This window comes from Ursus arctos, unplaced genomic scaffold (genome assembly GCF_023065955.2).
Source record: "Ursus arctos isolate Adak ecotype North America unplaced genomic scaffold, UrsArc2.0 scaffold_4, whole genome shotgun sequence".
NCBI classification, from domain to species: domain Eukaryota; kingdom Metazoa; phylum Chordata; class Mammalia; order Carnivora; family Ursidae; genus Ursus; species Ursus arctos.
In genome coordinates, this window is record NW_026623056.1 from 85,978,702 (window position 1) to 86,003,180 (window position 24,479).

At 47.2% G+C, this 24,479-nt stretch overlaps 1 protein-coding gene and 2 pseudogenes across 2 annotated transcripts; all 3 read left to right on the forward strand.

Annotated features, from left to right (window-relative positions):
- Positions 1-2,192: 2,192 nt before the first annotated feature.
- On the forward strand, positions 2,193-3,691 carry LOC125281497 (carbonyl reductase [NADPH] 1-like; annotated as a pseudogene).
- A 615-nt stretch (positions 3,692-4,306) lies between these two features.
- Positions 4,307-10,452, forward strand: LOC130542667 (carbonyl reductase [NADPH] 1-like). Of its 2 annotated transcripts, XM_057306835.1 has the most exons (3): positions 4,307-4,778; positions 5,330-5,437; positions 9,504-10,452. In XM_057306835.1, the coding sequence occupies exons 1-3, from the start codon at positions 4,490-4,492 to the stop codon at positions 9,998-10,000; spliced, it is 894 nt and encodes a 297-aa protein (XP_057162818.1). In that variant the 5' UTR covers positions 4,307-4,489; the 3' UTR covers positions 10,001-10,452. The 2 variants fall into 2 exon arrangements, with proteins under 2 accessions (XP_057162818.1, XP_057162819.1); XM_057306836.1 differs by lacking the exon at positions 5,330-5,437 and having other exon boundaries at positions 4,332-4,778.
- Positions 10,453-12,058: 1,606 nt separating this feature from the next.
- On the forward strand, positions 12,059-16,760 carry LOC125281474 (carbonyl reductase [NADPH] 1-like; annotated as a pseudogene).
- The last annotated feature ends 7,719 nt before the right edge of the window (positions 16,761-24,479 follow it).

Consider the following 24,479-nt stretch of genomic DNA (forward strand, 5'->3'; position numbering starts at 1 on the left):
AGAGGCCTTTTACTCACTCCATGCTACTCACAGGTGCAGAACCCTGATCATTCCTTCCTGGACCCTTTCTGTTCCCTCACTCTCTCTCCCACGGATTTTACTCACACTAGGTCACCTGCCTAGAACATTCCCAGACCTCCAGACACACATCCTTCTCTTCCTGCCACTCACGCTCCTCAGGATGTCTTCCCAGACCTGTCCAGCCTGGGGGAAGACCCCTCCTCATGGTCGCCAGGAGGCCTGCACACTCACATGTGGCCAGAGTTGCTGACAGCCACACACCAGTGGTACATTTCCACATGGATGGGGCACCTGTACTGCCCCCCACCCCGGGCTGTAATATTGGATGTCTCTTGTTGCATAACCCCCTGTTCATGCATTATCCTCATTCCTCCTCCTCCCACCTCCCTCTTCCACCTGACATCCCCATTCACCTTTCAAAGGGACATCACGTTCAGCCTCTGAGCTGGTCCTGATTACCTGCAATGATACTAGTCGAAGGAGTGCCTTCCCTCCAGTCCACTCCCATTACTATAGGAAAAGGCTGCATAAATCTAGAATGAGTGGATTCTTTTAACCACAGCTATGTTCACTGTCATCCAGGTTTCCCAGGTGGGGGAAGAGACAATTCGCTCCATTATTCCCTTAGGAATTCCCACATAAGGACTTAAAGCTATAGTTATACAGTTTCTTCTTTCAAAATTATCCCTGCTTCCCATTTCCACAATTGCAGCCCTGGTCCTGGGACCACGGTAAGAGTGGGAAGAAAAGGAAGTTGAGATAATGTAGGGAAGAACTATAAGGTCAAGTTAGCATCTTCCCCCACACCCTCTCCCCAGAATCCCCAGCGAAGCAGAGGAATCTGTCCAGTGGGATGGTCCCTTGGCACCCACCCCACTCATGCTGAGTGTGAATACGTGCAGTGAATGTGTCTAAGCCCCACGTACCTTTATCTCGTGTTTGAGACAACCGGGGATCCAGAGGCCTGTTCCACTTCTCTGTGGAAACACTTGTCTGCAGAAGAGAACGTGTTGCTTGGCCTGCAGAAATGTAACACCTTAGTCCAAAAAGTTGCAGCATCTTCTGTTCTCATCCCGCTATACTGCTTGAACACTGGCATCTTCTGGGTTTAACCAAAGCTTGGTCCATAATAGTTCCTTGACTCGTCCGGACCCATTTGGAGCCTCTCAAGCTACTACCTTCCACCCAACTTGCCAGCTCTGTGCAGGACCTTCCCCTTGGGCCATCTCTCCCATAACCATCTCCAGGCTTTGACTCTTTTGCTGAGAAACACAAGAGTCATTAGCATTTTTTGCCTCACAGGGTGCACGAGTCCATGTCAACAATTACCCCAGCTCTGCATGCATTGCTCCAGCTCTCCCATTTCCACTCCTCTCACGGACTAGATGGCCACTTCATACAGGCACAACAAGATATCCACTTGCTGGTTCCACTCCCATTCCAGTCCTGGGAAGGGTTCTTCTGAGGGGCATTGACATGTCCAGCTTTAATCTGCCCCCTGAATTGTCCCACTGACTTCCATAAGGCCATGCCCCTACACAGATCTCTTTCAGTCCCCTGGTTTTCCACTGCCTCTCTCCATGACTGTATTCTCAGGCCATAACACACTCCCAAGTTCATAAAATCCCCATCATAGACTCATCACCATGCAAGTCAGACCAGGCTAATAATCTGTCCTTACCATCCTCAAACAGAATAGCAGCCTTCCAAACCAGATGGAACGGCCCTCCTTACACCATTCAGTTGTTTACTGGTCTGTACAGACCTGATTGTAGACGCCTCCCCACTGATCATAAGATCCTCAAGTGGTCCCAAAGGTGGCCTGAGGGAGAAAGAGGTCATCCACTCTTGAAAGTAGTGAATGTCTTCTTACATTCTCCTTAGCAGGTTCTTTACAGCGTTTCCATTTTCCCGCAGAACACCTGCTCAGTGCCTCCCCCTTAGAGTATTTCTCAGGCATCATCAGAGACTGTGGGTATGACAAGTTTCAAGACCGTATCGTAGTCGTCACTCACACAGACAGTCCTCCTTAACGCTCATAGCAAATTAATGAAGTCTCAAGTGGAAATTTTCTCCAACAATATCTTAGCAAAATTGCTATTCGTCATTCCTGTGTCTTTCTACATGACACTTTGTGCTGTATTTTAGGCAGAGTGGTGAACGTGTCTAGCATGGGGAGTCTGAGAGAACTGAAAAACTGCAGCCCAGAACTACAGCAGAAGTTTAGAAGCGAGACCATCACCGAGGAGGAGCTGGTGGGGCTCATGAACAAGTTCGTGGAAGACACAAAGAAAGGCGTGCACAGGAAAGAGGGCTGGCCTGACACCGCCTATGGAGTGACAAAAATCGGTGTCACCGTCCTGTCCAGAATCCACGCCAGGAACCTAGTGAGCAGAGGAGAGGGGACAAGATCCTTCTGAACGCCTGCTGCCCCGGGTGGGTGAGAACAGACATGGCAGGACCTAGAGCCACTAAAAGCCCAGAGGAAGGAGCAGAGACCCCTGTCTACTTGGCCCTTTTGCCCTCAGATGCTGAGGAGCCTCATGGGGAGTTTGTTATGGAGAAGAAAGTGGAAAAATGGTGAGCTTCATTCACGGATCCGTCCATGGATCCCTTATGATAGTCCCCTCCTTTGACCAAAAGGACTCTTCTACTGTCAATAATTTCCCTATCCTCAGAAAAAATACATATATAAAATATCCCTGCTGAGTATTCAATGTGAGGAGCCTACTAACTCAGGGAAGATTTTTTTTTTAATTTCTTCTGTGATACAGGGACAGAATAAATGAAATCAGTGAAATAATGAACCCCGGGGATGAATAAATGTTCTCTATCCATGCCTATTTGTGCAGACTCTTTCTATGCTGAGCCAGCTGAGAAGTGCACTACACCTAATAAGACCAGGAGCAGTCGGAGTTTCACTCAAGGGTAAGCACACGTTACACAAGAGGCAGAGAGTAATATGTTTGGCTTCTCAGGCCACACGCTCCTGTCGATCTCCCCAGGTCTGCTGTTGTAGCACGAAAGTAACCACAGACAGTATACAAACCAAGAGCAAGGTTGGACGTGGCATGCAGCCCATTGTACAGGCCTCGAGTAGAGCATGGACGACACCATGAAGGGAAGACACCCCTGTGGTCTCTGATTATCAAACGCACTGGGAAAAAAAACAATTACCAAGTGTGAAATGGCAGAGGGAACATAGACACATCCACAGGGCCCTCTGAGACAACGGAGAAAACTGAGGATGGATTGTGTGTGGTGATGAGTGCCCGGGAGTGAGGCCCAAGACCCCAGTGTGACGAGAAGATTCTTACCGCCCCATCCATGCCAGGCTCCCGGTGGGCCTGACTGAACGTCCACCGCATGCCTCCCTTCACAGGAATATGCATGTTGGAAAGGTGCCTCTTCTATACTGATTATTTTTCACTCTACGCCAGGGCTTTTCAGCCTCAGCCAAATGAAAGGTGAGAGACCCTGGAAGCAGGGGTAGGGTCCTTATTTTTCAAGTTTTTCATGTGAAAAAGGCTGAAAATTTCCTCCCTGTTGTTTTGCCCTTAATTTTTTCTCTTTCTTTTTTTGCTTACTTGCATTTCTACACTGACAAATGAGGACTATCGATGTCTACTAGAATACACAGGATCTCCACTGCAAATTTGCAATAATACTCTGAGGTCACATAGGTCTTTTTGCCTTATTTTAAAACAACACCTCATTATATAAAATACTTCTAAACTGTGACCTTCAACTAACCCATAAAGTAGGCACTTTAGGCCAATGGGATTATGTAATCATTAAATCCAACAATCCAATCAATACCTTGGCCCCCAGCGGCTTCATAAACATCCCCTCCCACCTGGAGATCCTCAGAATCACACAGAGCGAGAGCCCTGCCCACAGCCAAGTCTCAGCACAGGACTGATTCTCTGTTTCTCCTTGTTGAGTTTCTCCTACGAAAGGAAGGGGACCTGTATCCTCAGAAGCACTTTTCCCACGCCAGAAATTTCACTGCACCTCGGAAGAACCCAATTCCCAGTCTGCACAGAAAGGACACATTCCCGAGACAATGTCTCCACTCCTTTTTCCCTTTTGTGGTTTTCCCAAAATTATTTTAGGTCAACTACCGTCAATCCCTAGCCCCCTTATCCCATCACCAACCACCTATCATTTCGCGAGCATTTCAGTCCAACCTGAACCATTGTTTGCCTCAAAAGAGGGACCTTAAGAGGGTAGAATCTCGGCCGGGTTCAAGGTGCAGCTGATGGAGGGACACAACTGGAACATTTGGCCCCTCCTACAATGGAGGGACTGAGGCGGGGCCTTGGGCACTGGGAGCCACAGTGCTGGATCCTAGAGCACAGGTGCACTGGCATCTCTGTCCTTGTCAGCCTCTGCACCGCCAGCCCTCCGTGGGGCCCACAGCACCATCTGCTCAGCACACAGGGCAGTGCTTGCGCTGCACACCGCCATGGCGTCAGCCTCCCGAGTGGCGCTGGTGACCGGGGCCAACAAGGGCATCGGCTTCGCCATCGTGCAGCAGCTGTGCCGGCAGTTCCCGGGGGACGTGGTGCTCACGGCGCGGGACGAGGCGCGGGGCCGGGCAGCTGTGCAGCAGCTCCAGGCCGAGGGCCTGAGTCCCCGCTTCCACCAGCTGGACATCGACGACCTGCAGAGCATCCGGGTCCTGCGCGACTTCCTGCGCAAGGAGTACGGGGGCCTGGACGTGCTGGTCAACAACGCGGGCATCGTATTCAAGCGTAAGGACCCGGGAAGACTTAGGGCTGGAGACTTCTCTCAGGGCACTTCCCGTGGGGGTTGGGCGTGGTCCCTGAATGCTGCTGGAGGGTCAGAGCTCCTATGGGGTCGAGAAGGGCCTCCCTAGGGAGAGAGGCTAGACTGCAGGCACAGGGAGAGAAGAAGCCTCTGGCGGTAGCAACCCTTTAAGCCCAGAGCTCCGTGGCATTGCCGTGGATTAATCTCAGGGACCTGACGGAGATTTTTGCAAGATTAATTTGATTTGGATCAGAGCATTTCAGTGAATGTTTAACTTATTTTGTGATAAACGCAAACTGCAAACAGAGAGACACAGAAATCCCAACAGCACTTTCCGCTTAACTTCCTGGAATGATGCCAACATGCCAAGCTACACGGCATTAAACCACACACGTCACACTGGGAAATTACAGGTCACTAGCCCAGAGATTAATGACAATGCACCAGGTTGCACGTCCAAGAACATGTAACTGTCACTCCTGGAATCCTCTCCCATGGCTATTATTCATTAATCTATTCTCCCCTCACCTAACAGCTGCTGATCCCACACCCCTTCATATTCAAGCAGAAGTGACTATGAAAACAAACTTCTTTGGTACCCGAGCTGTGTGCACAGAACTGCTGCCTCTAATGAAAGCCCAAGGTGAGCCTCATCAGGGGCTCAAGCTGTGGTGTTTCTGGTATGATCTGCCCCTGCCTCTCTGTCCCATCTACAGACTCAGGCCCCTCTCCCTGCTCAGCCTCACCAGCCTGACTGCTGTGTCTCCTCCTGGACAGGTGCCCCTCTGCCTCAGGACTCTTACACACTGGTCCTGCAGTCGGCAGTGTCCTCTGACCCGCTGGTCCTTCACAACTGCCTCTGTGTTTCCTTCAAGTCTTCATTCATATCTCTCCTCAGAGAGGCCTTTACTGACTCCATGCCACTCACAGGGGAAATTCCCTGAGGATTCCTTCCTGGACCCTTTCTTCTCCCTCTGCCTGTCTCCCAGGGATTTTATTCAGACTAGTGGACTCCTCCCTCTCCAAACTTCTCAGGTCTCCTAACGCCAGTCACCTGCTTAGAACTTTCCCAGAGCTCTAAATACAAATGTTTTTTTCCTGCCTCTCCTCTTCCTCATGACCTCCCATGTCTCCCCAAATATCACCCCTTCAGATTCCCAACCTCATCCCCATCTAAACATCTAAAACATTTCCAGCTGACTCTTGTACTTTACCAAAATCATCGTGACCACAGACCCCACCATCCACTGACCATGAATAATGAGTTCACCATTCTCAGCTCTCCTCAGAGAGGCCGTTTACTGACTCCATGCCTCTCACAAGGGAAGTTCCCTGAGGATTCTTTTTGGAGTCTTTCTCTTCCCTCTGCCTGTCTCCCAGAGATTTTATTCATACTGGTGGACTCCTCCCACTCCAAACCTCTCAGGCCCCCCTAACATTGGTCACCTGCCTAGAACATTCCCAGAAGTTCAGACACACATCGTTCTCTTCCTGCTTCTACTTCTCCTCAGGATGCCCTCTACGCCCTCCCCAAATCCCACCCCTTCAGCCCCCAACCTACACCCCCATCTAAACATCTGCACTACCTAGTGACAGTCACCATCACCCAAAATCACCCTCATCACAGACCCCACCATCCCACTCACCATGAATAATGAGGTCACCATGCCCAGCGCCTGATTAGGGACCAGGTCCTACGAGTTGTCCTATGGGCTTTGTCCCCACGCTTCTCCTCCATCCCAGCTCTACAACACACACTCGCCTGTCATTTCTGGATCATTGCAACCTTCCTAAGACACGCGGCTTCTTCAGTCTCTTCCTCTCGGGGCATTCTCTGTGTTCTCCGAGGGCTTGCTTACTCCCAAAAGTACTTCAGGAGCAAAGACCAATCCCTGGGCATCACCTGTAGGCATCTCTGTCATCAGACCTGCCAAACTCCAGGCCCATCCACTCCCCTTCCCCTTGTTCAATGCTCTGCACAAAACAACTCCCAGGATTCCTTGCTTGTCAACTACTGTAATACTTCCCCCACGAGAACGTGATGCGGGGAACCACCACCCTTTTACTACACACATTAAGACAAGCAGATGCTTTTAGAAAGATTAAGATGTCAGGCTTGAACCAAGGACATGCAAGTACACTTGACTCTCTGTACTGCCCCCGATTCCTCTTCTGTCCTGGAAAGTTCTACGACTTCTTCGAACACTGGCTTCACTGGCATCCAAAGACATCTCTCAGATGTCACTGACTCCTTTGTGCACCACAACACTTGAGTGGGATGGAGTTCCTTGTGCCACCACCACACATCCTACAGGTATTCCCTTAGGAGGCAAAAATGACTTCTGGCCGAGAAATTTTTCTCACAGACTGAACAGTGTTGGTACTCGTTGTGTGTTGGCCTTGGACCAGAAAGACGAGTGAGTGCTCCCCTGCATTTGCTAAGGCAGGTTCTCATCAAACCATCTCACCCATGCGAAACTAGACTTCCTGGACATGGAAATGCAAGCTGTCTTTTCAGTGGGAAAGCAGAGTTTTCTTGCCTTTTGACATAGGAGAGTTCTTCCATTACTTGAGGGGATGGCAGCCACTGCGGCCATGTTACCAGGAGTTTTCCTCTTTGGGGAGACTATCTGGGAGAAATCCGAGCTAGGATAATCAAAAGCTAATACTGTCACTCCTCTCCCATACTTCACAACCTAAGACACAAAAAACAATCCTGAATGACTTCACCAGTTCTCTGTAGGTGCAGAACACATTCCAGAGGCCCGAGTTTGCTCTATTTTTTGGCATGGAAGGACAAAACAAGACAACTGGAGCCTAAGGACAATGAGGGATACCAGATGTTGATTCTTCTTCTTTTTAAATCCTTTCTTCAAGAAAGAGTTTAATTAAATAATTAAGCCACACGCACACACACAAAAGAAAAGTATCTACAAGCACAAGGTGCCCACCGCCTTCTTTTTTTTTAATTTGTTATTATGTTATGTTAGTCACCATACAGTACATCCTTAGTTTTTGATGTAGTGTTCCATGATTCATTGTTTGCGTGTAACACCCAGTGCTCCATGCAATACGTGCCCTCCTTAATACCCATCACCGGCCTATCCCAGTCCCCCACCCCCGCCCCTCTGAAGCCCTCCGTTTGTTTCCCAGAGTCCATAGTCTCTCATGGTTCATTCCGCCTTCTGTTTACCCCCCTTTCATTCTTCCCTTCCTTCTCCTACCGATCTCCCTGCTATTTCTTATGTTCTATAAATGAGTGAAACCATATGATAATTGTTTTTCTCTGCTTGACTTATTTCACTTAGCATTATCTCCTCCAATCCCGTCCATGTGGCTGCAAATGTTGGATAATCGTACTTTCTGATGGCTGAGTAATATTCCATTGTATATATGAAGCACAGCTTCTGTATCCATTCATCTGTTGAAGGGCATCTCGGCTCCTTCCACAATTTAGCTATTGTGGACAATGCCGCTGTGAACATTTACTGACCACCTTCTTAACCAGGCAGTCAGTATCTCAGGTACACTCTCTAAAGTGATAAAGACACATCCTTCTATTTCTCTTTAACTTACACTATGCATTTCTTTTGAAAAAGATATTAAGAAAATAGATACTCATTTCAATATAAAAACTGTAAACAATTACTCATACATGTCAATATAAGTTCATTGTTATAAATACTAAATATACTTTAAAAAACGAGTTAGTGAGAACTCTGTAATGTTTACACTGTTAACAGCTTTATTGAGATACAGTTCACATATCGGACGCTTCCCCCATCAGGTATCCAACTCCGCGGAGTTTAGTAATGGACAGAGTTATGCAACCACCACTGCTTCAAGATTAGCACACTGTCCAGAGCCCAGGGAGATCCGGTGCCCTTAGCTACCAGCCCTCTGTTCCCCCATCCCCCCTGCCCCAAGCAACCACCAATCTACACTCTCTCCCTCCATTTCCTTTTCCGGACATCCCATGTATGGAGCATCACACCATGAGCGGTCTTTTGTGACTGGCTTTTTAATTTTGAATAACGCTCTTAGGGGTCATCCACGTTGTAGCACCAACATCATTTCTCTTAAAAGCATCCATTTAACAGATTCGTTTTCCAAAGCTCCTTTCCATGACCATACTGCCAGGACATTAGTCACTCCTTCTGAGCCAATAACAAACCCAAAACGAGAAAACGCTTGCAGTTCAGCCCACTGAGGTGACTTGTTTTTCCCTACCAAGAGCACGGTGACAGTCTACCAGACCCGATGCAGTCTGCTCACCTTCAAGAGGCCCTCAGTTAAGTGATCAGCTCTTTGTGGTTCCATAGACACCTATTTATACAACACTGCCCGAGTGGCCACAAGATCTCCATGTGGTCCCAAAGGGGGCTTATGAGGAAAAGCGGCTCTCTACTCATGACGTCAGGGAGTGCCTCCTATCACTCTGCTTAGCACGTTCCTGTATAAGGCACGATCTTCTCTTTATTGAACAGCTGGTCACTGCCCAGACCGATTGAGATCATTTGTCTCACATCCTCTGAGACATTATGGGTAAGACAAGGTTCAAGACTGTATCATGTCCATCACTTACAGAGGCAGTCTTCACTAACACTCAGGCAACTGGGAATTTGTCCCAAATGGACAAATACTAGCAGTTTCGGTATTCATCATCCTAGTGCATGCCATGCTACATGACTCTCTCTGTTGTATTTTAGGCAGAGTGGTGAATGTGTCTAGCATAATGAGTTTCGCAGCCCTTAAATCATGCAGCCCAGAACTGCAGCAGAAATTTATGAATGAGACCATCACAGAGGAGGAGCTGGTGGGGCTCATGAACAAGTTTGTGGAAGACACAAAGAAAGGAGTACAGCAGAAGGAGGGATGGCCTGATGTAAACGTACTCCCATATGCAGTGTCCAAGATGGGTGTCACGGTCCTGTCCAGAATCCATGCCAGGAACCTGAGTGAGCAGAGGAGAGGGGACAAGATCCTCCTGAATGCCTGCTGCCCTGGGTGGGTGAGAACAGACATGGGTGGACCAAAAGGCATCAAAAGCCCAGAAGAAGGAGCAGAGACCCCTGTCTACTTGGCTCTTTTGCCCTCGGATGTTGAGAGGCCTCATGGAGACATTCTTATGGAGAAGAAAGTTCGACGATGGGGACCCATCTCTCAGTTACCTTCCTGGGCCCACTCTGATCCCGTCATCATCTGACCAAAACAACTCTTATATTGTCAACAGTATTCATAAGAAAGAAAGAAAGAAAGAAAGAAAGAAAGAAAGAAAGAAAGAAAGAAAGAAAGAAAGAAGGAAGGAAGAAGGAGGGAGGGGAAGGGAGAGGAGGGAGGGAGGGAGGAAAAAGAATAGAAAAAGAATCACTATCCCGAAGGAGTAATGACATTGAATTGACGACAAATTCTTTGAAGTCACTTCAAATTTCTTTTCCAATATAGGAATAGAAAAAGTACAATTGATGACATAATGAATGGAAATGTCTTCCACTGTCAATAATATCCCTATACACAGAAAAAAAGAAAGTGTAAAATATCCCTGCTGAATATTCAATTTGAGGAGCCTACTAACTCAGAGGAGGTTTTTTGATTTCTTCTGTAATAAAGGGACAGAATAAATGAAATCAGAAATAATGAATAAATGTTCTCTATCCATGCCTATTTGTGCAGACTCTTTCTATGCTGAGCCAGCTGAGAAGTGCACTACACCTAATAAGACCAGGAGCAGTCGGAGTTTCACTCAAGGGTAAGCACACGTTACACAAGAGGCAGAAAGTAATATGTTTGGCTTCTCAGGCCACACGCTCCTGTCGATCCTCCCAGGTCTGCTGTTGTAGCACGAAAGTAACCACAGACAGTATACAAACCAAGAGCAAGGTTGGACGTGGCATGCAGCCCATTGTACAGGCCTCGAGTAGAGCATGGACGACACCATGAAGGGAAGACACCCCTGTGGTCTCTGATTATCAAACGCACTGGGAAAAAAAAAATTACCAAGTGTGAAATGGCAGAGAGAACATAGACACATCCACAGGGCCCTCTGAGACAACGGAGAAAACTGAGGATGGTCTGCGTGTGGTGATGAGTGCCCGGGAGTGAGGCCCAAGACCCCAGTGTGACGAGAAGATTCTTACCGCCCCATCGACGCCAGGCTCCCGGTGGGCCTGACTGAACGTCCACCGCATGCCTCCCTTCACAGGAATATGCATGTTGGAAAGGTGCCTCTTCTATACTGATTATTTTTCACTCTACGCCAGGGCTTTTCAGCCTCAGCCAAATGAAAGGTGAGAGACCCTGGAAGCAGGGGTAGGGTCCTTATTTTTCAAGTTTTTCATGTGAAAAAGGCTGAAAATTTCCTCCCTGTTGTTTTGCCCTTAATTTTTTCTCTTTCTTTTTTTGCTTACTTGCATTTCTACACTGACAAATGAGGACTATCGATGTCTACTAGAATACACAGGATCTCCACTGCAAATTTGCAAAAATACTCTGAGGTCACATAGGGCTTTTTGCCTTATTTTAAAACAACATCTCAATATATAAAATACTTCTAAACTGTGACCTTCAACTAACCCATAAAGTAGGCACTTTAGGCCAATGGGATTATGTAATCATGAAATCCAACATTCCAATCAATACCTTGGCCCCCAGCGGCTTCATAAACATCTCCTCCACCTGGAGATCCTCAGAATCACACAGAGCGAGAGCCCTGCCCACAGCCAAGTCTCAGCACAGGACTGATTCTCTGTTTCTCCTTCTTGAGTTTCTCCTACGAAAGGAAGGGGACCTCTATCCTCAGAAGCACTTTCCCCACGCCAGAAATTTCACTGCACCTCGGAAGAACCCAATTCCCATTCTGCACAGAAAGGACCATTCCCGAGACAATGTCTCATTCCTTTTTCCCTTTTGTGGTTTTCCCAAAATTATTTTAGGTCAACTACCGTCAATCCCTAGCCCCCTTATCCCATCACCAACCACCTATCATTTCGCGAGCATTTCAGTCCAACCTGAACCATTGTTTGCCTCAAAAGAGGGACCTTAAGAGGGTAGAGTCTCGGCCGGGTTCAAGGTGCAGCTGCTGGAGGGACAGAACTGGAACATTTGGTCCCTCCTACAATGGAGGGACTGAGGTGGGGCCTTGGGCACTGGGAGCCACAGTGCTGGATCCTAGAGCACAAGTGCACTGGCATCTCTGTCCTTGTCAGCCTCTGCACCGCCAGCCCTCCGTGGGGCCCACAGCACCATCTGCTCAGCACACAGGGCAATGCTTGCTCTGCACGCGGCCATGGCGTCAGCCCCCCGTGTGGCTCTGGTGACCGGGGCCAACAAGGGCATCGGCTTCGCCATCGTGCAGCAGCTGTGCCGGCAGTTCACGGGGGACGTGGTGCTCACGGCGCGGGACGAGGCACGGGACCGGGCGGCCGTACAGCAGCTCAAGGCCGAGGGCCTGAGTCCCCACTTCCACCAGCTGGACATCGACGACCTGCAGAGCATCCGCACCCTGCGTGACTGCCTGCGCAAGGAGTACGGGGCCCTGAACGTGCTGGTCAACAACGCGGCCATCGCATTGAAGCATAAGGACCCGGGAAGACTTAGGGCTGGAGACCTCTCTCAGGGCACTTCCCGTGGGGGTTGGGCGTGGTCCCTGAATGCTGCTGGAGGGTCAGAGCTCCTATGGGGTCGAGAAGGGCCTCCCTAGGGAGAGAGGCTAGACTGCAGGCACAGGGAGAGAAGAAGCCTCTGGCGGTAGCAACCCTTTAAGCCCAGAGCTCCGTGGCATTGCGGTGGATTAATCTCAGGGATCTGACGGAGATTTTTGCAAGTTTAAATCGGTTTGGATCAGAGCATTTCAGTGAATGTTTAACGTATTTTGTAATAAACACAACTACAAACAGAGAGATACAGATCCCAACAGCACAGTCCGGTTAACCTCCTGAAATGATGCCAACATGCCAAGGTACACGGCATTAACAAACCACACACATCACATTGGGAAATTACAGGTCACTAGCCCAGAGATTAATGACAATGCACCAGGTTGCACATCCAAGAACATGTAACTGTCACTCCTGGAATCCTCTCCCATGGCTACTATTCATTAATCTATTCTCCCCTCACCTAACAGCTGCTGATCCCACACCCCTTCATATTCAGGCAGAAGTGACCATGAAAACAAACTTCTTTGGTACCCGAGCTGTGTGCACAGAACTGCTGCCTCTAATGAAAGCCCAAGGTGAGCCTCATCAGGGGCCCAAGCTGTGGTGTTTCTGGTATGTTCTGCCCCTGCCTCTCTGTCCCATCTACAGACTCAGGCCCCTCTCCCTGCTCAGCCTCACCAGCCTGACTGCTGTGTCTCCACCTGGACAGGTGCCTCTCTGCCTCAGGACTCTTACACACTCGTCCTGAAGTCACCATCGCCCTCTGAACCCCTGATCTCACAACTGGCTCTGTCCTTTCCTCAAGTCTTCATTCAAATCTCTCCTCAGAGAGGCCTTTAGTGACTGCATGCCACTCACAGGGGAAATTCCCTGAGGATTCTTTGTCGACCCTTTCTCCTCCCTCTGCCTGTCTCCCAGGAATTTTATTCAGACTAGTGGACTCCTCCCTCTCCAAACTTCTCAGGCCCCCCTAACATCGGTTACCTGCCTAAAACATTCCCAGAGCTCCAGACACACATCGTTCTCTTCCTGCTTCTCCTTCTCCTCAGGGTGCCCTCTACCCCCTCCCCAAATCCCACCCCTTCAGCCCCCAACTTATACCGCCATCTAAACATCTACACTACCTAATGACACTCACCATTACCCAAAATCACCCTCATCACAGACCCCACCATCCCACTAACCATGAATAATGAGGTCACCATGCCCAGCGCCTGATTAGGGACCAGGTCCTACGAGTTGTCCTATGGGCTTTGTCCCCATGCCTCTTCTCCATCCCAGCTCTACAACACACACTCGCCTGTCAATTCTGGATCATTGCACCACTCCTAAGATGCCCTGCTTCTTCAGTCTCTTCCTCTCAGGGCATTCTCTCTGCTCTCTGAGAGGCCACATACTCTCAAAAGTCCTTCAGGGGCAAAGCCCAAGCCCTGGGCATCACCTGTAGGCATCTCTGTCATCAGACCTGCCAAACTCCAGGCCCATCCGCTCCCTTCCCCTTCTATACTCTGCACAAAACAAACTCCCAGAATTCCTTGCTTGTCAACTACTGTAATACTTCCCCACGAGAACGTGATGCGGGGAACCACCACCCTTTTACTACACTCATTAAGACAAGCTGATGATTTTAGAAAGATTAAGATCTCTAGCATGAACCGACGACATGCAGGGACTTGACTCTCTGTCCTGCCCCGGATTCCTCTACTGTCCTTGAAATTTCTATGACTTCTTCGAACACTGGCTTCACTGGCATCCAAAGGACAGCTCTCAGATGTCACCGACTCCTTCACTCACCATAACACTTGAGTGGGATGGATTCCTTGTGCCACCACCACACATCCTACAGGTATTCCCTTAGGAAGCAAAAATGACTTCTGGCCGAGAAATTTTCCTCACTGACTGAACAGTGTTGGTCCATGCTGTGTGTTGGCCTTGGACCAGAAAGAGGAGTGAGTGGTCTCCTGCATTTGCTAAGGCAGGTTCTCATCAAACAATTCATCTTGCCTCAGGGAAACTGGACTTCCTGGACATGGAAATGCAGGTTGTCTTCTCAGTGAGAAAGCAGGGTTTTCTTGCCTTTTGACATAGGAGAGTTTTTCCATTACTTGAGGGGATGGCAGCCTTGCAGCCATGTTACCAGGACTTTCCCTCTTTGGGGAGACTATCTAGGAGAAATCATAACTAGCACAACAAAAACCAATACCGTCCCTCCTCTCCCATACTTCACAACCTGAGACACAAAGACAATCCTGAATGACTTCGCCAGTTCTCTGTGGGGGCAGAACACATTCCAAGGCCCGTGTTTGCTCTGGTTTTTGGCATGGAAGGAGAAAACAAGACAACTGTGAGCCTAAGGACAATGAGGGATAGCAGATGTTGATTCTTCATTTCAAATCGTTTCTTCAAAATAGAGTTTTACTGAATTAATTGAGCCACACGCACACAAAAAAACAAGAATCTACAACCACCAGGTGCCCCCCACCGTCTTCACCAGGCAGTCAGTATCTCGGCCATGTATGTCCTTTCCCACATTCCATGGCATTCCCCCCATCCCCCTAAATTCATATTCTCGAATTAAAGGATACACTCTCTAAAGTGATAAACACTTGTCCTTCTATTTCTCTTTAATTACGCTATGCATTTCTTTTGAAAAAGCTATTAAGAAAATAGATACTCATTTCAATATTAAAACTGTAAACAATTACTCATTTCAATATAAGTACACTGTTATAAATACAAACTATACTGTCAAAAACGAGTTAGTGAGAACTCTGTGAATGTTTACACTTTTAACAGCTTTATTGAGATACAGTTCACATATCGGACGCTTCCCCCATCAGGTATCCAACTCCGCGGAGTTTAGTAATGGACAGAGTTATGCAACCACCACTGCTTCTAGATTAGCACACTGTCCAGAGCCCAGGGAGATCCGGTGCCCTTAGCTACCAGCCCTCTGTTCCCCCATCCCCCCTGCCCCAAGCAACCACCAATCTACACTCTCTCCCTCCATTTCCTTTTCCGGACATCCCATGTATGGAGCATCACACCATGAGCGGTCTTTTGTGACTGGCTTTTTAATTTTGAATAATGCTCTTAGGGGTCATCCATGTTTTAGCACCAACATCATTTCTCTTAATAGCATCCATTTAACAGATTCGTTTTCCAAAGCTCCTTTCCATGACCATACTGCCAGGACATTAGTCACTCCTTCTGAGCCAATAACAACCCCAAAAGGAGAAAACCCTTGCAGTTCAGCCCACTGAGGAGACTTGTTTTTCCTACTGAGAGCACGGTGACAATCTACCAGACCCGATGCAGTCTGCTCACCTTCAAGAGGCCCTCAGTTAAGTGATCAGCTCTTTGTGGTTCCGTAGACACCTATTTATACAACACTGCCCGAGTGGCCACAAGATCTCCATGTGGTCCCAAAGGGGGCTTATGAGGAAAAGCGGCTCTCTACTCATGACGTCAGGGAGTGCCTCCTATCACTCTGCTTAGCACGTTCCTGTATAAGGCACGATCTTCTCTTTATGGAACAGCTGGTCACTGCCCAGACCGATTGAGATCATTTGTCTCACATCCTCTGAGACATTATGGGTAAGACAAGGTTCAAGACTGTATCATGTCCGTCACTTACAGAGGCAGTCTTCACTAACACTCAGCCAACTGGGAATTTGTCCCAAATGGACAAATACTAGCAGTTTCGGTATTCATCCTCCTAGTGCATGCCATGCTACATGACTCTCTCTGTTGCATTTTAGGCAGAGTGGTGAATATGTCTAGCATAATAACCCTCATAGCCCTTAAGAAGTGCAGCCCAGATCTGCAGCAGAAGTTTATAAGCAAGACCATCACAGAGGAGGAGCTGGTGGGGCTCATGAACTAGTTTGTGAAAGACACAAAGAAAGGAGTACAGCAGAAGGAGGGCTGGCCTGATATAAAAGTAGTCCCATATGCAGTGTCTAAGATGGGTGTCACAGTCCTGTCCAGAATCCATGCCAGGAACCTCAGTGAGCAGAGGAGAGGGGACAAGATCCTCCTGAATGCCTGCTGCTCTGGGGTGGGTGAGAACAGACATGGGTGGACCAACAGCCATCAAAAGCCCAGAAGAAGGAGCAGAGACCCCTGTCTACTTGGCTCTTTTGCCCTCGGATGCTGAGAGGCCTCATGGAGACTTTCTTATGGAGAAGAAAGTTGAACAATGGGGACCCCTCTGTCAGTTACCTTCCTGGGCCCATTCTGATCCCATTATCATCTGACCAAAACAACTCATACTGTCAATAATATCCTTACATGAAAGAAGAAAGAAAGAAAGAAAGAAAGAAAGAAAGAAAGAAGAAAGAAAGAGAGAGAGAGAGAGAAAGAAAGAAGAAAGAAAGAGAAGAAAAGAAAGAAGAGAGGGGAGGGGGGAAGAGGGGAGGAAGGAAGGAAGGAAGGAAGGGAGGGAGGGAGGGAGGGAGGGAGGGAGGGAGGGAGGAAGGAAGGAAGGAAGGAAGGAAGGAAGGAAGGAAGGAAGGAAAGAAGGAGAGAAAAGAAAAGAAAAAGAATCACTATCCCTATGGAGTAATCACATTGAATTGCCAACAAATTCTTTGAAGTCACCTCTAATTTCTTCTCTGATATAGAAGAAAACGTACAGTTGAAGACAAAATGAATGGAAATGTCCTCCACTGTCAATAATATCCCTATCCACAGAAAAAAAGAAAGTGTAAAATATCCCTGCTGAATATTCAATTTGAGGAGCCTACTAACTCAGGGGAGGTTTTTTTTATTTCCTCTGTGATACAGGGACAGAATAAATGTAATCAGTGAAATAATGAACCCCGGAGATGAATAAATGTTCTCTATCCATGCCTATTTGTGCAGACTCTTTCTATGCTGAGCCAGCTGAGAAGTGCACTACACCTAATAAGACCAGGAGCAGTCGGAGTTTCACTCAAGGGTAAGCACACGTTACACAAGAGGCAGAGAGTAATATGTTTGGCTTCTCAGGCCACACGCTCCTGTCGATCCTCCCAGGTCTGCTGTTGTAGCACGAAAGTAACCACAGACAGTATACAAACCAAGAGCAAGGTTGGACGTAGCATGCAGCCCATTGTACCAGCCTCGAGTAGAGCATGGATGACACCATGAAGGGAAGACACCCCTGTGGTCTCTGATTATCAAACGCACTGGGAAAAAAAACAATTACCAAGTGTGAAATGGCAGAGAGAACATAGACACATCCACAGGGCCCTCTGAGACAACGGAGAAAACTGAGTATGGATTGCGTATGGTGATGAGTGCCCGGGAGTGAGGCCCAAGACCCCAGTGTGACGAGAAGATTCTTACCGCCCCATCGACGCCAGGCTCCCGATGGGCCTGACTGAACGTCCACCGCATGCCTCCCTTCACAGGAATATGCATGTTGGAAAGGTGCCTCTTCTATACTGATTATTTTTCACTCTACGCCAGGGGTTTTCAGCTTCACCCAAATGAAAGGTGAGAGACCCTGGAAGCAAGGCCGGTGATGGGTAGTAAGGAGGGCACATATTGCATGGTGCACTGGGTGTTATACTTCATTTTAATTCTCTCTAAACACCACTTCATGAGAGTCAGAATGCCATACATTATCTTTTCCATTTAACTTTTCTGGTACTGCCATTCCTTAGTGGGAGGGAGCTTAGAGTTCAGTGACAATGACTCTCTTTCCTGGATATTTACATTAAAAAGGAGAGTTCTCTGATTTTCTTCAATCTCTGTTCATATGATCTCATGACCTTTCTCTATTTTTTTAATTTTATTTATTTATTTGTCAGAGAGAGAGCACAAGCAGCGGGAGCAGCAGGCAGAGGGAGAAGGCTTCCCACTGAGCAAGGAGCCCAACGTGGGGCTTGATCCCAGGACCCTGGGATCATGACCTGAGCTGAAGGCAGACGCTTAACTGACTGAGCAAGCCCGGCGTTCCAACTCATGACCTTTCTATAATGCTAAAAAATACTCATTTAAACATAAAAACAGGTATACCTGGGTGGCTCAGTGGGTTAAGCAGCCAACTCTTAGTATCATCAGCTCAGGTCATGATCTCAGGTTGTGGAATCGAGCCCTGGGTCAGGCTCTGCACTCTGCAGGGACTCTTCTTGGGATTCTCTCTCTCCATCTTCCTCTGCCCTCCCCCCCACCGGCTATGCCAACGCTCTCTCTCACTCACTCTCTCCCTAAAAAAAGAAATAAATCTTTAAATAATTAAAAAAATATAAAAATAGTAGACTATTTACTTATACATGTCAATACAAGTTCATTGTTACAATTACTAATGATATTTTCAAAAAAGACTTAGTGAGTCAAACCAGGGATGTACTGTATGGTGACTAACATAATATAATAAAAAAATGTTATTATAATAAAAAAAATAAACTGCAAATTTCAAATACACTGTAAAATAAATAAATAATAAAAAAAATTTTTAAAAACAAAAAAGACTTAGTGAGAAATGTGTCATTGCTTCATACTTTTAACAGCTTTATTCAAATACAATACACATATTGTACACTTCATCCATCTCAGATATCCAACTCAGTGGATTTTAGTAATGGACGGAGTTGTGGAACCATCACTGCTTCAAGATTAGCACACTGTCATCAGCCCAGGGAGATCCTGTGACCTTAACTACCAGCTCTTTCTTACCCCATTCCCCCTACACCAGGCAACCACCAGTCTACTCTCTCTCCCTACATTTCCTTTTCTGAAATTAGATAGATAGATAGATAGATAGATAGATAGATAGATAGATAGATATACACACACATATACGTATACATGTATGTATATATGTGTCTGTGTATATATATACATATATACACACAGAGAGGATCATATAATGAATTGTCTTTTGTCACTGCCCTCTTTATTTCAGATAATATTATCAAGGTTCATTCATGTTCAGCATGGACTTCATTTCTTTTTATAACATCTCTTTAACACATCACTTTTCCACTGCCCCTTTCCATGACCATATTGCTAGGCATTTTGTCACTGCTCCCGAGATATGTAATTCCAAACCTGGAGAAAAAGTCATGCAACTCAGCCCGCTGAGATGATTTGTTTTTACCTGGCCCCACCAGAGTGACAGCCTCCCTACCCCAATGCAGTCTGATAACGTTCAAATGCATCAATAAACTGATCGGTTGTCTCTTGACTGATAAACACTTGTTAATAATGGACTACACAAGTGACCAAAAATCTCCAGGTGGTCCCAAGGAGGACCTATAAGGAAAAGTGGCTCTCTACTCATGACGTCAGGGAGTGCCTCCTATCACTCTGCTTAGCATGTTCCTGTATAAGGCATGTTCCTTTCTTTATGGAACATCTGGACACTGCCCAGACCCATTAAGATCATCTCTCTGACATCCTCTGAGACATTGTGGATAAGACAAGGTTCAAGATTGTATCATGTCCGTCACTTACAGAGGCAGTCTTCACTAACACTCAGCCAACTGGGAATTTGTCCAAAATGGACAAATAGTAGCAGTTTCAGTATTTATCATCCTCGTGCATGCCATGCTACATGACTCTCTCTGTTGTATTTTAGGCAGAGTGGTGAATGTGTCTAGCATAATGAGCTTCGAAACCCTTAAATCATGCAGCCCAGAACTACAGCAGAAAAAAGGATAAAGAAAGGGGGGGTAATCAGAAGGGGGAATGAAGCATGAGAGACTATGGACTCTGAGAAACAAACTGAGGGCTTCAGAGGGGAGGGGGGTGGGGGAATGGGATAGGCTGGTGATGGGTAGTAAGGACGGCCCGTATTGCATGGTGCACTGAGTGATATACACGACTAATGAATCATCGAAATTTACATCAGAAAAAAAAGAAAGAAAGAAACTCAATTTTAGCATCCACAAATAAATTTTTATTGGAACACACACAAAAAAAAGAAAGAAATTTATGAATGAGACCATCACAGAGGAGGAGCTGGTGGGGTTCATGAACAAGTTTGTGGAAGACACAAAGAAAGGAGTACAGCAGAAGGAGGGCTGGCCTGATATACAACTAGTCCCATATGCAGTGTCCAAGATGGGTGTCACGGTCCTGTCCAGAATCCATGCCAGGAACCTGAGTGAGCAGAGGAGAGGGGAATTAATCCTCCTGAATGCCTGCTGCCCTGGGTGGGTGAGAACAGACATGGGTGGACCAACAGCCATCAAAAGCCCAGAAGGAGGAGCAGAGACCCCTGTCTACTTGGCTCTTTTGCCCTCGGATGCTGAGAGGCCTCATGGAGACTTTCTTATGGAGAAGAATGTTGAACAATGGGGACTCCTCTATCAGTTCCCTTCATGGGTCCCATTCTGATCCCATCATCATCTGACCAAAACAACTCTTACATTGTCAACAATATTCACAACAATAAGGAAGGAAGGAAGGAAGGAAGGAAGGAAGGAAGGAAGGAAGGAGAAAGAAAGAAAGAAAGAAAGAAAGAAAGAAAGAAAGAAAGAGAAAGAAGAAAAGAAAAAGAATCACTATCCCTATGGAGTAATCACATTGAATTGGTGACAAATTCTTTGAAGTGACTTCTAATTTCAACTCTGATACAGGAGAAGAAAAAGTACAATTGATGACGTAATGAATGGAAATCATAGATGAATAAACAATCTAAGTATGTGTCCATGTGCACAGACGGCTCCATGCCAACCAGCCCAAAACTCTAACAGACCCTACATCATGTCAAGAGAAGGGACAGTTTAAATCAGGACTTGGTAAACACTAGTGAAAGATCCAGAGAGTAAGTATTTTTGCCTTTGCAAGACCAGTGGCCTCTGTTGGACATACTCAAATCTGCTGTCGTAGCTTGAAAGTCACCACAGGCCATATAGTAACCATGAATGGGGCTGGATTTCACTGGCCAGCATACTCGATCAAGCCTCTACGATGACACGGGCAAGCTCATGAAGGACAGACATCCTCTGTGGTCTCGTTAAATATCAAACTCACTGGGGGAAAAACAACTGCAAGGTGTGAAATGGGAGTGGGCGCTTAAGGTACATCCATAGGACAAGCTGAGACAAGGGGAAAAGTGAATGTGGATGGGTATCAATGGATATGAAAGAATGATTGTCAAATCTCCCCAAGGTGAATGTGTTATTCATGTAGGGATAAAGGGTCACCGGGTTTGTAACATTAACACGGGTCAGCAAAATACCAACAGAAGGGGAACACATAACGATAGTGAAACATTCGTCATTGTTGCGGCTAGTCTGGTGAAGACATGGCTGTCCACAATACTATTCTTTCCACTGTCCTCTTGAAAGCTCTCAACACAAACATCTGGACACTAAAAGGTCCTGGCTCTGCCACCTAACCAGGTGACCTTAAGCAAAATCCTGCATGTTGTTCTTTGTCAGTGTCCTCAGGTGAACAAGGGGGCGTACGTCATAGCACTGCTGTGAAGAGGAAGTGAACTGATACAGGTGGACAGGCTGAAAACAATGGCCAGGCAAAGTGTCCTCCATCATGAGCCCCTGTAGTGGGGCCTGACACATCCATGACCCTGAGCGGAAGTTCCTACTGCCCCACATCCAGCCTGGCTCCCCGTGGGCTCCGTGAATGCCCACCACGTCCCTCCCCTCACAGAAGTATCCATGTGCTACAGACCCGTCTCCTCTCATGATTACTTTTCACTCTTCACCGGGGATTTTCAGGCTAACAGAAATGAAAACCGAAGGCCCATGCAAGCAAGCTTAAGTCTTTTATTTTGAAAGTGAGGTTTCCTTTGGGGCCCCTGGCTGGCTCAAATGGTTTAGCTCGGGACTCTTCATCTCAAGGTTGTAAATTTGAGCGAACCCAAGTTGGGTGCAGAGATTACTTAAACATAAAATCTTTTAAAAAATAAAATAAAATAAAAAATAAGTACCCTGTTTCCTTTAGTTTTCCCTTCAGCAAGGCTATTGATTTCCTTCCTGTTAGCTTGTATTTCTTTTCTTTTTTTTTTATAATAATATTTTTTATTATGTTATTCACCATACAATACTGTATGGTAGCTTCTATTTCTAAACTGACCCATGAGGAAAATCAAAGTCTAGGTCAAGACAATAGAATCTCTACTGCTAGTTTGGAAATGTAACCTGGTATCACAAAGACCTTTTCTCCTCGATACTTTAAAAATAATCCAAACTATCTACACTGCTTATTAAGTGTGAGGTTGGACTACAAGCAGGCATTGTAACAATCATATGCACATGTACCCATGGAATAAAACATTCCAATCACTGGCCTGTCTCACACTAATTTTCAAAAACATCCCCTCGCGCTGGGGCCCCCTGGAATCACACAGAGGAAGGAGCCCTGCCCACAGCCAAGTCTCAGCACAGGACTGATTTCTCCCTCTTGATTTTCCCTTAAGAAAGCAAGGGGATCTGTATCCTGAGAAGCAGTTTCCCTGGACAGACAACTTCATTGTATTTTAGAGGAAAGCAACCATTCCCATTTTGCGGAGGAAGGACACATTCCCAAGACAATTACTCTGCTCTCTTGTTCTCCCTCTGAGGTCTCCCAAAATAGTTCACTTGAATGCTATCAATCTCTAGTGCTCTATTAACCCGTCACCCACCACCTTTGTTGTGGGGAGCACATCAGTACTCCCTGAACCACTGCTTGGCTCAGAGTTGAGATCCTAAGAGGAAGGAGTCCTCATTGGGCTCAGGGTGCAACCCTGGGAGGGGTGGATCTGGTATAGGCTCACTAGGGAACCTTCTGGAACATTTGGTCTCTCCTTTGATGGCGAGACTGAGGAAGGGCCTTGCGCTGAAGGAGGCACAGCACTGGAATCTACAACACACTTCCATTGGTATCTCTGACTGTCTACACCACGAGCCCTCGGTATGGCCTACAACACAATCCACTCACCACACAGGGCCTTGCTTGACCTGCACGCAGCGCTGTCATCAACCGCTCCCCTGCTGCTGGTGACTGGGGCCAACAAGGGCCTCAGCTTCGTGCTCCACCTGTGCCAGCAGTTCTCGGGGGACGTGCTGCTCACGGTGAGGGACGAGGTGCAGGCTGTGTTGCCACTTCCACCTGCTGGACATCAACGCAGAGCAGCTGCGCCATATCCGACTCTCTGAGCAAGGAGTACGGGGGCCTGGACGTGCTGGTCAACAACGCAGGCATCGCCTTCAAGAGCAAGAACATGGGAACACTTAGGGTAGGTCCCCTCCCTTAGGGGACCCACCCAGGGTGGGTTGGGGATGATGCCTGAACCGCTACTGTGGGACCCAAGCTCCTATGGGATCTAGAAGGGCCTTCCTAGGGAAGGAGGTCAGACTGGAGGCACAAGGAGAGCAGAAGCCTCCGGGACTTGCATGCCTTTCCAGCCAGGGCCTCTTGGCATTGCCATGGATCAGATCATCGGGTAACTCACCAGATTTTGCAAGTTTCTCTCTGATTGGATGTGAGCCATTTGGTGAATGTTTAACTTATTTTGTAATAAACAACAAATTACAATACACAGATACCCAGAGATCCCATTGTGCTCCCTTCCCTTGCCCTCTCCCGATGGCGTCAACCAACAAAGCCACGCAGCGGCAATGCACCAGATAGATCACACTGGGACAATACCGTTCACTAACACAGACATTCCCGAGAATTCACCAGATGGTACATGCAAAACTATGTTGTTGTCACTACATGGAATCTTCCCTGATGGATACTGCTTATTAATCTATCCTCCTTCTCAAAATAAAATAAGACGAAATCAGAGAGGGAGAGAAGCCATAAGAGACTCTTAATTATAGATAACAAACTGAGGGTTGCTGGAGAGGAGGTGGGTGGGGGATGGGGTAACTGGGTGAGGGGCATTAAGGAGGGCACTTGATGTGATGACGACTGGGTGTTATATGCGCCTGATGATGAATCACGAACTCCACTTTGAAATTAATAACACACTACACGTAAATTAATTGAGTGTAACTAAAATACAATTTTAAAAAAATCTATTCTCCTCCTCTAACAGCTGCTGATCCCACACCCCTTCACATTCCAGCAGAAGTGACC